The sequence below is a fragment of the Microtus oregoni genome, unplaced genomic scaffold, assembly GCF_018167655.1.
Source record: "Microtus oregoni isolate MIOR12 unplaced genomic scaffold, Mior012 000037F_ref0000500, whole genome shotgun sequence".
In the NCBI taxonomy this organism is placed as follows: Eukaryota; Metazoa; Chordata; class Mammalia; order Rodentia; family Cricetidae; genus Microtus; species Microtus oregoni.
The window spans coordinates 10,645,548-10,661,343 of record NW_024543096.1 but is presented as its reverse complement, the minus strand read 5'-3'; the positions used below and the strand labels follow the sequence as shown (position 1 = coordinate 10,661,343).

At 35.7% G+C, this 15,796-nt stretch overlaps 1 protein-coding gene across 3 annotated transcripts in view; it reads right to left on the bottom strand.

The window, feature by feature from the left end:
* The window catches only part of Galnt13 (polypeptide N-acetylgalactosaminyltransferase 13), a 475,135-nt gene that overhangs the window by 280,407 nt on the left and 178,932 nt on the right, over nucleotides 1-15,796 (bottom strand). For all 3 annotated transcript variants that reach the window (XM_041631595.1, XM_041631593.1, XM_041631594.1), the window contains one exon: nucleotides 8,298-8,466. In XM_041631595.1, coding sequence (XP_041487529.1) covers nucleotides 8,298-8,466 — 169 coding nt within the window. The remainder of the gene's footprint in view (nucleotides 1-8,297; nucleotides 8,467-15,796) is intronic.

Here is a 15,796-nt window from a genome sequence, read left to right as displayed (position 1 = left end):
ATACACAATGGAGTGTCACCTTGAAATAAAGAAGTTAACATCATGCCACTTTCAGGAAAATGTATAAAGATATAGATTGTCATGTTAAATAAAATCATCCAAACAGAATGAAAAATTTTGTATGTTTATGTCATAAGTGGAAACTATGGGAAATAAAATTAAGAAATGGACTGACAAGAAGAAGAAGGGATTGTAGAGGAGTTGAGGCAAAGGGATGGAACAAGGATGGAAATTGGGAGCAGAATGTAGTTAAGCACAATAAAAAACATGCAAGGCAATATTACAATTAAATTATTAATTTGTCATGATGGAAGCCATCAAACAGTTGCAATAAAAATGCATTTTAGGTCAAAATAATAAAGAATGAAGAATACAAATAAAAAATGATTCATATAATACACAAATGACAATTGCCAGTTTGTCATATATGTTTACTTGTACCAATATTCTTAACTTCTATTTTCACTGGTTCCATTATATCCAGTACTGGTTTCCTCTATTGTTTTCTCTTTATAATTCAGAAAGCTTTCCGCAGTATATCTTAGGCTGCTTTCATATATCTATCTTATATAGCCTAGTTCCAAATAAAACTTCCACAAAGCTGTACTTCACCTCATCTCTCCATAATGTTACTTTTATAGTATTACTGCTAGGTTGTAAATATTAGAACACACATTGCACAATAGAGAATTATATATTTCTTAGTGTTCATGTGTTTGCCCTTAGGTCATGATAAATGTTAAATTAATTAGAAAAGATTTTAAATATAAACATGAAACAACAAACAAAACGTGAATGCTAAGTTTTGAATTGCAGGAAGAAAATGTCATCATTTAAAAAGGTTAAATCACAGTGTTGGGTGCTTGACATTTCCTGATTTCAAAATTAACCACAATCCTACAGTCATCAGAGCAGGGTGATGTGGGAATAAAGGTAGACTGATTTATTAAACAGAGTAGGAGATAGATGTCCTATATGACCTCTAATGCACAAAGTCAAGTATATTTTACAAGAAAGAGGCGAAGACTATGTGATGAGAGAAGATAGGTTTTCAACAAACTGTATGCATAAAACCAAATAACCACATGTAAAAGAACGAGTTATGAACCTCCCCCATTTATAGAGAATAGAAAGTATATCATTACTCCAATTTGTACCCCTTTGATCTCTTTTTTTGTCTTAGTGCTCTAGCTAGAACTTCAAGTACTATACTGAATAGCTAAGGAGTGAGTGGACAGCCTTGTCTTGTTCCTGATTTTAGTGGTATCGCTTTGAGTTTCACTTCATTTAGTTTGATGTAGGCTTGCTGTATATTGCCTTTATTATGTTTAAGTATGTTCCCTGTACCCCTGCTCTCTCCAAGACCCTTTTCTCAGTCATGATCAGGTAAAATTGATCTTAGTCATAAAGTTGAATGTTTGGAGCTGGCACATTTTGACACTTCTTTAAACTCACTGCTATTAACTGTCATTGAAGAACACATAGGATGGCTTTCTGTTTTGTATGTTTTATAATAGTCATTAAAGATTAACAGCAAGTCAAAAACTGGCTTCTACATGGGGGTAGTTGAAAGCTGGTTGAGTGTAAATGAGGTGATATGGCAGGCTCTGTGACTAAAGTGGCAGTAAAATGTGTTCCCAAACCCTGAATAAACAGGTTTATACTAGTTTTTCATTTGAAAGAACACTTACAGGATAATGGAATTACTATCAGAAAGGTAATACACAGAGAGAGGTGAGGCAAGGAGAAGGAAAGGGTAAGTTGATAAGTTGAGTAATGAAATTAATTCCACACATGAGCACATATGCCAGCGTGTTATAATAGTCATTATTATTTTTACAAGAAAAAATGCACCGGCCTATGAGAGTTACAGTAATTTTCAAATTAAAAAGAAAAGATGTGGAAGAGAGATCAAAAATCCAATTAATATTCTCATTTTCTCATTCTCCTTTGTGCAGTCACTGCTACATTTATCATATTTTAATTGATGGGAAAGACAATCTATATGAACAGGCAGACACTCCTGAGACTGAACACAGAAAAATATATAGTATGGCTTGTTGATATCTAAGGGAGTAAATAAACCCTTTATCCTTTGAGAACAACTTACTCAAAATTTGTATGCCACGGTCTTCTTCGGCTAATTCCAGTCATCTCTCTTTATCAGTTAGTAAGTGTGCGTGTGTAAGAAGTTAGTTGGTCTAGGATATAAATGCTTGCAATGTATTCCCTATTTCCTGATTTTCCCCATGATCTATATATAAATGCCAGCTACATTATGACCTTCAAGTAGCTCAAGCCTAGCCAGTTTGGATGCTCACCTTCCTAGACCTGGATGGAGGGGGCAGAACCTTGGACTTCCCACAGGGCAGGGAACTCTGACTGCTCTTTAGAGTGGAGAGAGAGGGGGAAAGGAGTGGGACATGGGGAGTGGGGGGGAGGGGGAGGGAAAAGGGAGGCGTGGAGGAGGCGGAAATTTTTAATAAAATTTTTTTTAAAAAGACATTAAAAAAAGAGTGTTGTTAATATCTGCATTCTAGTTTAGAGATTTGACGGTTTATTTCAGTTGCTTGGAGCTTTTAAAATAAAAATTCAATCAACATTAACAGTTAATGTCTTACTCCAAAATAATCACAGAGTAGAAAGAGAAGTTGGAACCTTCAAAGACTTCTTCAATCTAAAAGAGTAGCTAGAGGGCATAAAAAATTCCACAGAATAACAATACCATATAGTGAATTGAAATATTTTACATATGTATATCATTAAGAATTAGGGCAACCATATGCATCATTTTTCCAATTATAAAAATGCTCATAAAATATCATAATTAGTCTTTAAACTAATAATTGTTTTTCATTGTTCATCAAGCCCAGTCTTATGATTTAGTTGCTCTAAAGGCTACCAATATTAGTTTAACAACAGGGATTTCCTGGTTGGCTGATTGACTGATTGTTGGGTCTAAGCAGCAAAAAGAGTCTGTGGCTAAGAAAAATAACGAGTTGCTAAGAAGCAGAAGTGAGGCATGAAGTATGCCTTAAGATTACACAATTTCCTGCATGAATAAAGAACAATTTCCTATATGCCTCCATCCTCGTGGTAGAATGGAATCTTGTTCCTAGCACACTGGCCACCATCAGACTCATTGTTTCCTCTACTTCCAAAAAGCTAATAAAAACAAAACAAAACGTGGTATCGTTGGATTTTGAACTGTCTTAGTAAGAAAAAAGTGGATTTTTCCCATTCTTTTTTTTTTTTTTTCTAGACAGGGTTTCTCCGTAGCTTTTTGTTCCTGTCCTGGAACTAGCTCTTCTGGACCAGGCTGGCCTCAAACTCCCAGAGATACGCCTGCCTCTGCCTCCCGAGTGCTGGAATTAAAGGCATGCACCACCACCGCCCGGCTGATTATTCCCATTCTTATGCATACTAACATAAGCACATATTTTATAAAATAATGGAATAAAACACATGTTTATTTTATTTCATTTAATTTATGTAAAGTATTTGATCACTCTATGGATTATTACCTATTATTTTTTGTTTGTTTTTGTTTTTTGAGACAGGGTTTCTCTATGTAGCCTTGACTGTCCTGGAACTTATTCTGTAGACAAGGCAAGCCTTGAACTTACAGAGACCCATCTGCCTCTACATCCCCAGTACAGTGATTAAAAGTATGTGCCATCACCACTCGGCTCTTCAATGGATTACTAAAAAGAAGGTATAGCATGTATGTGCTTAAAGGTACATGCAACTTCTTCAAATCACATTTATTAAAGAGGCATCTCTTCTCTAATCTCTACTCTTTTTTTAGATTTGTTGTAATTCCAGGGAACAGGTGATCCAAATAATGTATTAGTACCACTCAAGAGGTTTTTTATTCACCTCACTTCTACAAATATTAACAGAAAGAATAGATTAAAAATGAACAAAATGACATCTATTTATTTAATTCCTTGAAACAAAGACATTCGATTATTAAATTTATGTCAGTTTAATCATTTTCAACATTCTAACTCAGAATTTTAGCAACTCTTCCTGTGTGTGTGTGTGTGTGTGTGTGCGTTTGCACAAGTGCACACATGTACAGTATACTTAAAGAAAAATGAACAGACTAAGTGCAATTGTTGGGAATTTTCTTTATGTGTTTATATCTATTATGAGACAAATCTCATAGATGTCCTGAAGACAGAATTTTATTGCATTTAAAATACACACATGCCGGGCGGTGGTGGCGCACGCCTTTAATCCCAGCACTTGGGAGGCAGAGACAGGCGGATCTCTGTGAGTTCGAGACCAGCCTGGTCTACAAGAGCTAGTTCCAGGACAGGCTCCAAAACCACAGAGAAACCCTGTCTCAAAAAACCAAAAAAAAAAAAAAAGAAATACACACATACTGTGGGTTAAGTGATTATTTTTTTTATCTCAACCTACTTTAGTATAATATAAAATATGGGTAATTTACTGACAAATTAAATATATTAGTTAGTGCAATATAAATGACCATTGAATGAGAATTTAGTTCTAATGTGCCATGTTGTCACATACAGGTCTCCAATGAGCATCAACAGAAAGGGGCTCCCACCAGGACTTTGGGGCTCTATAATTAAGATAGGCTGGCAAGCCTGCAGAACCTCAAGAATCCACCTGCTCCTAACCTGAGGACACCTATCTTCCTTACCCAGTATTGTGATTGATTAAACACAAGTGCTGCCATTCTGATCTTTTTAGATATATCCTGGGGATAGAACTGCAGTGGCTGTGCTGTTAAGCCAAGCCCTTTATTGACTGAGAAAGCTTCACAAACTTCATCTGTAAATATACTTTAGATTGATATTCAAGGTAAACACGGTTATTTTTTAGATAATGTTGACAATTTATTCTAAACAGTCTATTGTAATAGAACAGATATGTCAAAGAATTTATTAGACTCTTCATTTCTAAGTAGGAACTTAAGCTCTTCACAAACACAAGTAAAGATTTTTCAGAAAATTATTTAAGTATGTACATGATGAATCATTTCATATCCATGTGGGTAACTACTAATTTATTATTTGCATGGGTAATCTAAGATACATGCTCATTCCTTCTGTCCTCTATTCTTGATTTTTGAGGAGCTAAAGAATAAATCTAGAGCTTCCTTCATGTCAAGAAAGCATTCTAATGATGAAATATATCACAAGCGTTTTATCTTTATTATTATGATACAATCAAGAAGGAATTGGACTTTGTCACATGCATGCTCCCTAGTTGGCTGTTAAGTGTCTATGAGCTCCCATGAGCCCAGGTTAATTGTTTCTGCGGGTTTTCTCATGATGTCCTTCACGCCTCTGGTTCCTACAATCCTCTTTGGCAGGATTCACTGAGCTTGGCCTATTATTTGGCTGTGGGTCTTTGCATCTGTTTCCATCAGTTCTTGGATGAAGCCTCTCTGATGACAACTGGGCTAGGTACCAATCTAGGAGTATAGCAGATTATCATCATACATAATTACATTGACTTTTTTTCTTGGTCGTGTTTAGTTCTATTCTAGGCCTCTGAACTATCCAACCTCTGGGTGCTGGTGCTCCAGGCAGTGTCATGGTTGGGCTCACTTTCATGACATGGGTCTCATGCTGGACCAGTTATAAGTTGGTCACTCTCACCTCTGTGCCACCCTTACTACAGTACATCTCATAGGCAGGACAGATAGTAGGTCGAAGGTTATGTGGTTTGTTTGGTACTCCAATTCCTCCTATGGAAGTCTTGCCTAGTCACAGGAGATGGCCAATTCAAACTTTTGGAACTCCAAGCAATGGGACCAGGGGCTGTCTTTGACTCTTTTGCTCACATTCGGGACCCTATTCCTCATTTTGGTTGCCTAGCCCAATCTTAATACAAGTGGAGGTTCTTAGTCTTACTGCAACTTGATATGCCATGTTTTGTTGATATTAGTGGGAGGTCTGCTCTTTTCTGAAAAGAGTGGAGAAGTGAAAGGGGGTAGGGCTTGGGGAAGGGTCTAGGATAAGAGGAGAAAGGGGAAATTGTTTTAGGGATATAAAATAAATAAATACACATTTAAAAACTAATAAATTAAAAATTTTGGACTTTGACTAATGAAATCTTAAACAATATTCTAGATCAAATGAATATAAAATTAATTCTGAGTTTTTAGAAAAAAATGGATACTTGACTTGTGGTAAAAATTAAAATTTAATTATTCCCTGATACTGGTATATTAAGACACTCAAGAATCCAGTCAGCCATCACCAAGAACTTTCACACACAATGATTTGTCTAGAATCTTCTGAAAATATCTCATCTCTGTCACAGACACACAGTGTGAGTGAAGGAAACATCAAAACTGAACTTTATGTACTTCACTCTTACTTCCTGAAATTTTTTTAACTCTCAAAATGTCATGTAATAATAACCTTGTAAATATAGTACTTTATATGATTTTATGGCAAATAATGTCAACTTTCTATTTATTCATGTTGGAATGTTCCACAGTTTCGATATTATCAAGTATTTATTGCTTAAAAATATCTTAATTGTAGACTGTGCTGCTGTTGTTTGTTTTGTCGCTTCTCCCTTTCATCAACAAACATGTTTCTTTACATTATGTAATTATAGATCTGTTACAAAATTTAGGACATCTAGAAGTAACTATTTTAAAAGTTGAAAACAATTACTTTGCTTTCTAAAATCCAGAAATATGACATTTACATATCATGTATTATAAAACAAGTATATGAACACAATACTGTAACTCAATAATAATTGGCATCTATCATGGACAAATATATTCTGACAGGCATGCATATATATATATATATATATATATATATATATATATATACATACACAAATGCAAACACAGAAATAAGTGTAATCTGTTTAGAAAGTTATTGTGCATTCATTTAATATCCAATGTTTATTTGCTGAATCACGAAAGTGTTCATGCTAGGTGATGGCTTGTGCATTTCTCCATATTCCATAGAGTTTTGGAAACACTGTGTCCTCATAGTGTCCAGGTTTGCCTGAAAAATTCTGCCTAGACCCAGGCTGTTTTCAAACCTCAGATCATCTTTTCTTGTCCTCCCAAATGATGGATTTACTGATATGTTACCATGCCAAAGTTATTCTTTTATTGAAAGAGACATTTTAGAACAATATAGTGATATGAGGAGCCATTCCTTTATTCATCAAAGAAAACCTGTAATAATCACCAGCTCTAGAACCTTAATAAGGTTTCACTTTCATTCAAACCAATTCAGAAAAAAATACACGAATAGTAAATATATTGCTATTATCAAAATGTATTAATGAAATAGTCTGTTATTAGTGACAAATATTACTGGAATTAAAATGATTTTACTTAAAGAATATCATTGTGTAGCTAAAAAACACTATTTAGGAGCCAGGCAGTGGTGGTGCACGCTTTTAATCCCAGCACTCGGTAGGCAGAGGCAGGAGAACATCTGGGGGTTTGAGGCCAGCCTGGTCTACAAGAGCTAGTTCCAGGGCAGGCTCCAAAACCTACAGAGAAACCCTGTCTTGAAATCCCACCACCTCCAACAAAAAAAAACCTATTTACCTGGAAGTGTTATCTGCAATGTATTTGGAAACTTGACAACTTCCTAAAATCTCAGAACATGTATTTTTTGATTGTTGAGAATGTTTTACAAAGACTATAGGGTGATAAAACTAGCAATAAATATTCTGATGTTTATTACTTATATTTAAAATATGTTTAGCTATGTAGAGTATTTTACAGTCTGTCACATAAATTTTTCAAGAAGTGAATTTATCTTCCATTAATGAAAACTGAACAAGCATTTAAATACAACAGTATAAATTGCAAAAAACCAATAATAGTTTGCATAATAGTATGTAAAATTAAATGAAAGTCCTTGATAATACTAGGCAAGTGTTTCATCACCAGCTATAACCATGCCGAAGAGTAAATTATTTTAAAGAGACAAAGAAGTATACAATAAGTTGGCTAATTTTGTACCCGTATATATTTTCCAAATGAAGCTTATGATGCATTCTTAGAAATTTATATGAAAAGATAGAATAAAACAAAGATGACCTTTTTGGATTAAAAGCTTAGTAGTCTTTGGAATCTTCAATGCCTTTCCAAGTAATGTATTTGGCTTTATCTGAAAAGAAAATACTCCACATTTCTCAGCTAAGGCTGGTTATTTGTTTGATCATCAGCAAGAACCAAGTTGGTATAAAATTCATAAAGTCAGAGCAGAAGTCATGAGACATGGAATTTAATAACACACAAGATTTCCCAGCACATGCAAACTTACCCTTCTAATCTCACATCCGGCAGACTTCGGTTAAGGGCAATCAAGTCACTGGCCATGAGGTTAAACTGATTGATTTTAAACAACTCCTTCATTTTCTCTTGGTCATCTTTTGGAATAAGGACAGCCTTTCCCATTTCTCCTGGACCTTCTTGATTTCTTGAAATAACAGCTGTAAGACACCACACAGACACAAACATACAGATAATGTAAAGAGTAAGCTCATACCTTAAATAAAATTCTGTTATGCATTATTATCATTTAAGGGTATAATACCACAAACTACTCTTTACAAACTATGTGTTAAACAAAGAAACTCTCTCTGCAATGTTCCGAGTATAAACATAGCATATAATCCAATCCATCTTTAATATTTAATAGTGAAACAACATGAATGTCACTTAAATGTTTTTGTGTTAAGTTTATATTTACCTGAAAGAGATGAAGCTGAGAGATAAGTAGACAAAGTGCCTTTTGTAAAATATGCCAAGTTAAATTGTCTACAAATCCTATTAAAACTTGATGTTTCAACACATCTTTTACAATTACATATTTACAAAAGCAAGGAAGATTGCTAATCCTTTAAAGCATTTTGAAAGAGCTTGAACAGGGTTTAAGAATGGTATAATACGATTTCAAATCAAATGTCAAATGACCTAGGTGCATCGTACGGGAACGCTCCAGTGAAATATCAGGGCAATTCATTAGCAGAACATTGGATTTGACATGAACACAGATGTTCTTGCTAGTAATTCAAAATAATATATTAAATTGCTTCAGTGTGTGTGTGTAATTGATGAGAGAGAGAGAGAGAGAGAGAGAGAGAGAGAGAGAGAGAGTAGACATGCTGAAACCACAATGAAGTGATTCCAGCTGTTTTAAATGAACCTTTAACACACTACTAATCATTGATGTCCTTATAATAAATTAAAACAAAGTGGACTTCGGACAGGGAATCAGGTAGCCTAACTGCAGCTCATCATCTTTCTCTCTCCTCTTTTTCTGGAGCTGCCAGAGGTCCCATTTATTTATTATTGCTCTCAGTGTCTGTGCTGCTGGGGTTATATTTCCAATTTGAGTCCCCTTGATCTCCTTTTATTGTCTTATTGCTATAGACAGAACTTTAAGAACAATGTTTAATAAATATGGAGAGAGTGGACAGCCTTGTCTTGTTCCTGATTTTAATGGAATCTCTTTGAGTTTCTCTCCATTTCATTTGATGTTGGCTGTCTGCTTGCTGTATATTCCATCCTTTCCTTCTTTTGTGTTTTCTGTCATATTTGTCTGCCCATCCATTTAGGAAGGCCCACTTGCTTTTTCTGTTTTGGTTCACCCACGAACTCTACATAAGGACTGACCTCCATCTGAACACCATCTGTTATCTGGAGACATAGTGTGGGCAAATTATTGTGGCCTAAAGAATCACAGAAGATCCCCACTAATCAGTATATATATATATATATATATATATATATATATATATATATATATATTAGTAGAAATAATAAAATTTCCCACCCACGTTGACCATTGAACACCTGTTGTTTACCTGAGGTGCTGACATGCAGACTGGAGTGACCTTTTATCTGTGGGAGTGCCACATTCACCACAGCAGGGAGAAGTGAGCTGCATGGCTGGTTAGTAGTATCATGGGGAATAAAGGCCCAGAGGCCAGGAGTGGCCTGGCCAGAAGCTGCTCTAAGCCCAAAGCCCTAGGCAATGCACTAAGTGTGGACTTGAAGGGGCTGCTGGGGAAGCTGGCACAGAGCTTCATATTGCTATTGGTGCCCTATGCCCTCTGGTACCTGGGGCTGATCTTCAATTTGGTGCAGCTGTCACTTGGGCTTCTCAGTTGGTGCAGCCAGATCCACAGTCTCAGGGCCAGCCACCTGTGCTGTGTTGGAGGACAAAAATCAAACCATGCAGCTGAGGAGGTGTGCCTGCAATCTGCCTGGCTGTGCGTATTTTCCAGATGCCGAAAGAGGAGAATGACTAAATAATATGGTAACGTGACCCGTTATTTGTCAACGTATAGAGAAGCTCTTTCTAGAAACCACTGAACCAGTTGTATGGGGAGGAAATGTGCACCTCAGCACTTTCACCTTCACAAACATAAACATGGGTCAGGAATCCCTTAATTACAAAAGTGTTAAGGTTTATACTGAAAATGTAGACAAAAGACAAATTACTCTATGCCTTCAGATTAGTTTTGGAGGAAACTGTGAGATTGTTTTGGGATAAAATGATATTTTCTGTAAAACTTGTCTGAAAAGTATTCAGATTCATGGGACATTGTGGGTCATCCTGGAGTCCTTGATTGAGACATGCCCTTAGTTGGAGCTTTGTTCGTCCTTTTATTTGGGAAATCACTTCTAGAGATTAGCTGGACCTGACTGACTAGTCTCCTGGACATCCCTGGATTGAATGGTTTATCAGATACTATCATTTTGGATATAATACCAAACAAATTAACAATCACTTGCCAAAAAAAAAACCACCAAGATCTTAGCAGGGCTCCCGTTACTTCCAATAAAGATACAGTCCCATGAAGTTCTCTCCTCCTATCCCATCCCTTATGTCACCCTGGCCTTTTCAGATCCAAATAAAAACTCAGAGGACTGAGCCCTGTTACCTGCCACATATTAGGTCTTACTAACTAAGCATCTATATCTCTTTACTTCTTAGAAAAGTTGTATCCTGACTGAATTAAAAAATCAAACATGGCTTTGGATTTGGAGCATGGCTCTCTCTTTCTCTAAACTCAAGTATGTTGTTAGAAGAAAAATTAAGAGTTTTGTCTGATATCAGAAGAACCACCTGGTATGGTACAGAAGAAAATCAAAAATCCAGGATCTATTGTTGTTAAAGCTCTGATAGCTTCCCCAAATTCTATTTCCCCCATTATTTTTAACTGTTTAGTACCATTCTTTGGCTAAGCAACTTAAGTATATACTAACAGACTGATAGGTAAGATAGATTATAGATAGATGGATAGATAGATAGATAGATAGATAGATAGATAGATAGATAGATAGATGTGTGGTAGATGTGACATATATTTAGTAGAATATTATTAAATTTTAAAATATTTATCTTATTTTAATTATTTGTGTGTGTGTGTGTGCGCGCGCGTGTGTGTGTGTGTGTGTGTGTGTGTGTGTGTGTGTATGTGTGTGTGTGTGTACATGCATGGCCTATATGTCTATCAATAATTCAATGACTTTCTGGGATCCTGGAAGATTTCCAATACCACTAGCATCCCCTACAATCTACAGGGACAAGCCATTGTAGAAAGGACCAGCAGAGCTCTTAAGGACCTGTTGGCCAGGATTATCTTGCCAGAGACTAAGAGAGTTCCTCACCTGGACTTAACAGAGGTCCTTTCCCCATGTGAACTTTCTCAGATTTGATGACAAGGAGCTAAGGCCAGCTTACAAGCACTGGGCATCTCTGCCAAGGAACACACACCTGCCCCTGGTGAGATGGAGAGATCCTATCTCCCTCCAGTTGCAACAGGCCAGGCAAGCAGGTAGGAGAGCTTCACATCTTTAATCTCTCTCCTCACCTTCAAATCTAGTCACCCAATTTTACACTCAGACGTAGCAGACTACTTGTGATGGCTTCTCCTAACACTGTGCCCCCATTCCTAGGGTAATAAGCAGATCCTAGCGGGACACCCTGTTTTCTTCCCATCTGTTGACCACTTGCACACCCCCAGCACATCTGCATCCCTCAATATTTAGGAAATTATTTTACACAGGAACCCTAGTATCCATACCTCACAAGATCTCTTAAAAGAAAACACAGAGTCATCACACACACCTAAGAAATAGAGATAACAACAAAAAACAGGAAACAAAACACCCACCCCCAACAAATGGTGATCTTCCCAAACCCAAATGTCAAGATGATATAGCATCTAAGCAGAATTAGCAACAAGCAGAATAACACAGTCCATTAAAGTACAGCAATCCTACTGTATTATAGGTTCTGAGAATAGAAACAGCAGAAACACAGCACAAAGTCCTTAATATAACCTTTATGAAAATCCTCAAAGTCTTGATAAGAAATTAATGAATCTTTTAAGGAGAAGTATATTGAAACACAACCAGTGAAACAAAATGAATAAAACAGTTCATGACTTGAAAGGAGAAATAGAATCAAAAAGAAAAGCCAAATCGTGATAAATTGCAAATGAAAAATTTAGAAACACAACATGAATCTCAGAGAAAGTCATGCTACCAGAATGCAAAAGATGGAAGAGAGAATCACAGGAAGTGAAGACACAAAAAGAGGAAATGGATACATCAGGGAAAAGGTGATGTTAAATCTAAAAATATCCTGCCACAAAACATCCAGGAATCTTGGAACACTGTGAAGACACAAACACTGAGAATAATAGGAATAGATGAAAGAAGAGAAATTCAGACCCAAGGCAGAGAAAATATTTTAAAAAGAATAACAAAAGAAAATATCCTTAGCCTAAAGAAAGAGATACCTATAAAGGTATAAGAAATGGACAGAACACCAAATACACTTGACCAGAAAAGAAAGTCACCTGGCACATAGCAATCAGAACAGTAATGGTCCAGAACAAAGAAGGAATGCTAAAAGCTGCAAGGCGAAAAGACCAAGCAACACATAAAGACAGACCTATTAGAATTATACCTGAATTCTCTGTAGAAAATCTAAAAATCAGAAGGGAATGAACAGATGGAAAAAATAAGTCCGTCTGTGATGAAACCAAATTTAAGCAATATCTACTATTCTAGTTATATAGAATGTGCTAGAGACCCTACAGATATTAATTACATCAAAAACATAAAAAATTGGTAATTCTAAACCAGCAAATCTAAAGAGGCAACACACACACACACAATAATAAAAGCAGGAGTCAACAAGCAATGCTCACTGATATCTCTCAAAACAATGGTCTCAGTTCCTCAGTAAACAGATGCAGACTAATGGAATAGATGGAAAAAGAGAATCCATCCTTTTGCTACATCAAGTAAACACATTTTAACATCAAGAATATGCATTACCTGGGAGAAAATGATGGAAAAGATATTTTGAACAAATTGACCATAAAGCAAGATCTTGCAGCCATTTTAATATCTGACAAAATAGACTTCAAACCAAAACTAATCAGAAGAAATAGGAGAGGCTACTACATTCCCATCAAAGGGAATAAGCTCAGAGGGCATTACAATTCTTAACATCCATGGACCAAACATACAGGCACCAAAGTTCATAAAAGAATCACTTTTATAGCTTAAGTCAAATAATGAATCTTACACACTGAGATCGGGAGACTTCAACATCCCACTCACAACAATAAACAGATCATTGTAATAAAACTAAACAGAAAAATGCTGGTGCTAACAGACATTATAAACCAAATGATGTGTCAAATTATGGTAGGATCATTTGGTTTATAATTTTGCAAAACTGAAACAGAATAAACAATACCTGATACATTTTTTAAAGCCACAGTTACCCTGATACCCAAATCACATAAAGACTCTACAAAGGAAGATAATTACAGACAAATTTGCATTATGAATGTAGATTCAAATATACTAATAAAATTCTTGTGAATTAAGCCCAAGAACATATCGAAAAGATCTTCCACTATGATAAAAGTAGGTTGTACACAAGAGATTCATTAATTGATAAATGTAATCAACCATATGAAAAACAAAAACTACCTTATCATTTCACCAGATGTAAAAAATCTTTTTGCAAACCCCAACATCTTTTCATTATAATATTCCTGAAGAGATTGGGGATACAAGGGATATACTTCAACATAATAAAGGCAGTTTACCCCAGCGATCCCATAGTCAGCATTAATTTAAATTGATTCAAAGAAATTCCACTAAAATCATGAATAAGACTAGGATATCCATACTTATTCAGTATTGCATTTGAAATCTTAGCTAGAACAATAAGAGAATTGGAGGATATCAAGAGTATACAAATTGAAAAGGAAGAAGCCAAAGTATTTTTATCTGTAGATGAAAAGAGAGTATATGTAAGTGATCCTAAAACTTCCACCAGGGAACTCTTATAGCTGATAGACATTTTCAGCAAAGTTGATGAATACAAAATTAACTCATAAAAAGCAGCAATCTTCCTATATAAATGACAATCAGCCTGAGGGGAAAAAATCTTGGAAAAACACCTTTCACGACGGCTTCAAATAACACAAAATGTCTCGGCGTAACTATAACCAAGCAAGTGAAAACTTATGACAAAGAGCTTTAAAACCTTGAGGAAAGAAATTGAAGAAGATACCAGAAGATGGAATTATGTCCCACTTTCATAGATCACTAGGAGTAAGAGAGTGAGAATGGCCATCCTCTCTAAAGCAATATATAGATTCAGGGCAATCCCAACCTCAATTCCAACGCAATGTTTTACAGATCTTAAAAGGACAAATTTCAGGTTCATATGGAAACACCTGAACTACGTCAATTGTATGTGTGTTTCAGAGTGCACTGGGTGACACAAAAGAACCAATTAGTGTGTTCTTCCCTGGAGAAGACCACCTCTCTCAAAGTATTGACAAAATAAGGGCTAAAAATATGCAGGAAGAAACATTGTAAGTTATAATATTTATTATGAAAACAAAAAGGCCATAATATAAACCATGTTAGAGCACAAATGCTGGTGAACTTTCTACTTAAAACATCAACAACTCCATTAGTGATGTTAAATTAAAATTAGTGCCCATTAGGTATTCTGTTTGAAAGTTTATATTATCATTCAAGGCCATGAGAATGGCTTTAGATTAAGTTTTCTATGTGCTTATCTTTAAACAGAAATAATACATATAACTAATAACAAAACACATAAATAGGTACTGTTTAATATGATTGGGAACTGAAGTATTCTGACAGAGCTATCAATGTAAGTCTTGTTTCTTGGAACTGGGTTGCTTATAGGTCATGGTACCATTAAGAGGGTAGTCACTTGAGATTGTGAGTTTAGAAAGGATCATGGGCACCGGTCTTTCTTTTCACTTCTTATCCATTGAGTAAATGGTTGCTCTGACAGCCTCTCAAGGTGATGTACCCATACCCCTAGTTCAAATAAACAAGCAGAACTCAGTTTAGTTTTAAATTACCAAAATGTGAAGTCGAATTTCTCCTTATGAATTAATTGACTCACACTGTGTTAAATGATGAAAAGCTGACTTTCCTAACAGCTAAGAGATGTTGACAAAGATTATTACTTACTTTAAGAAGAAAAATTAGAAGAGATAACCAATGGTTTGAGGGGACAATATGGCTTAGCAGTTGAGGATGTCTGCCACCAAGCCTAATGTCCTGAGATTGCTTCCTTGAGACTTATACATGCAAAAGAGCCAGCACCTATAAGTTTGCCTTAGTAAACAAACACACACACACACACACACACACACACACACACACACAAAAAAAAAATTCCTAAACAAACATACACACATTCATACACATACGTGCTATAAAAATAATAAA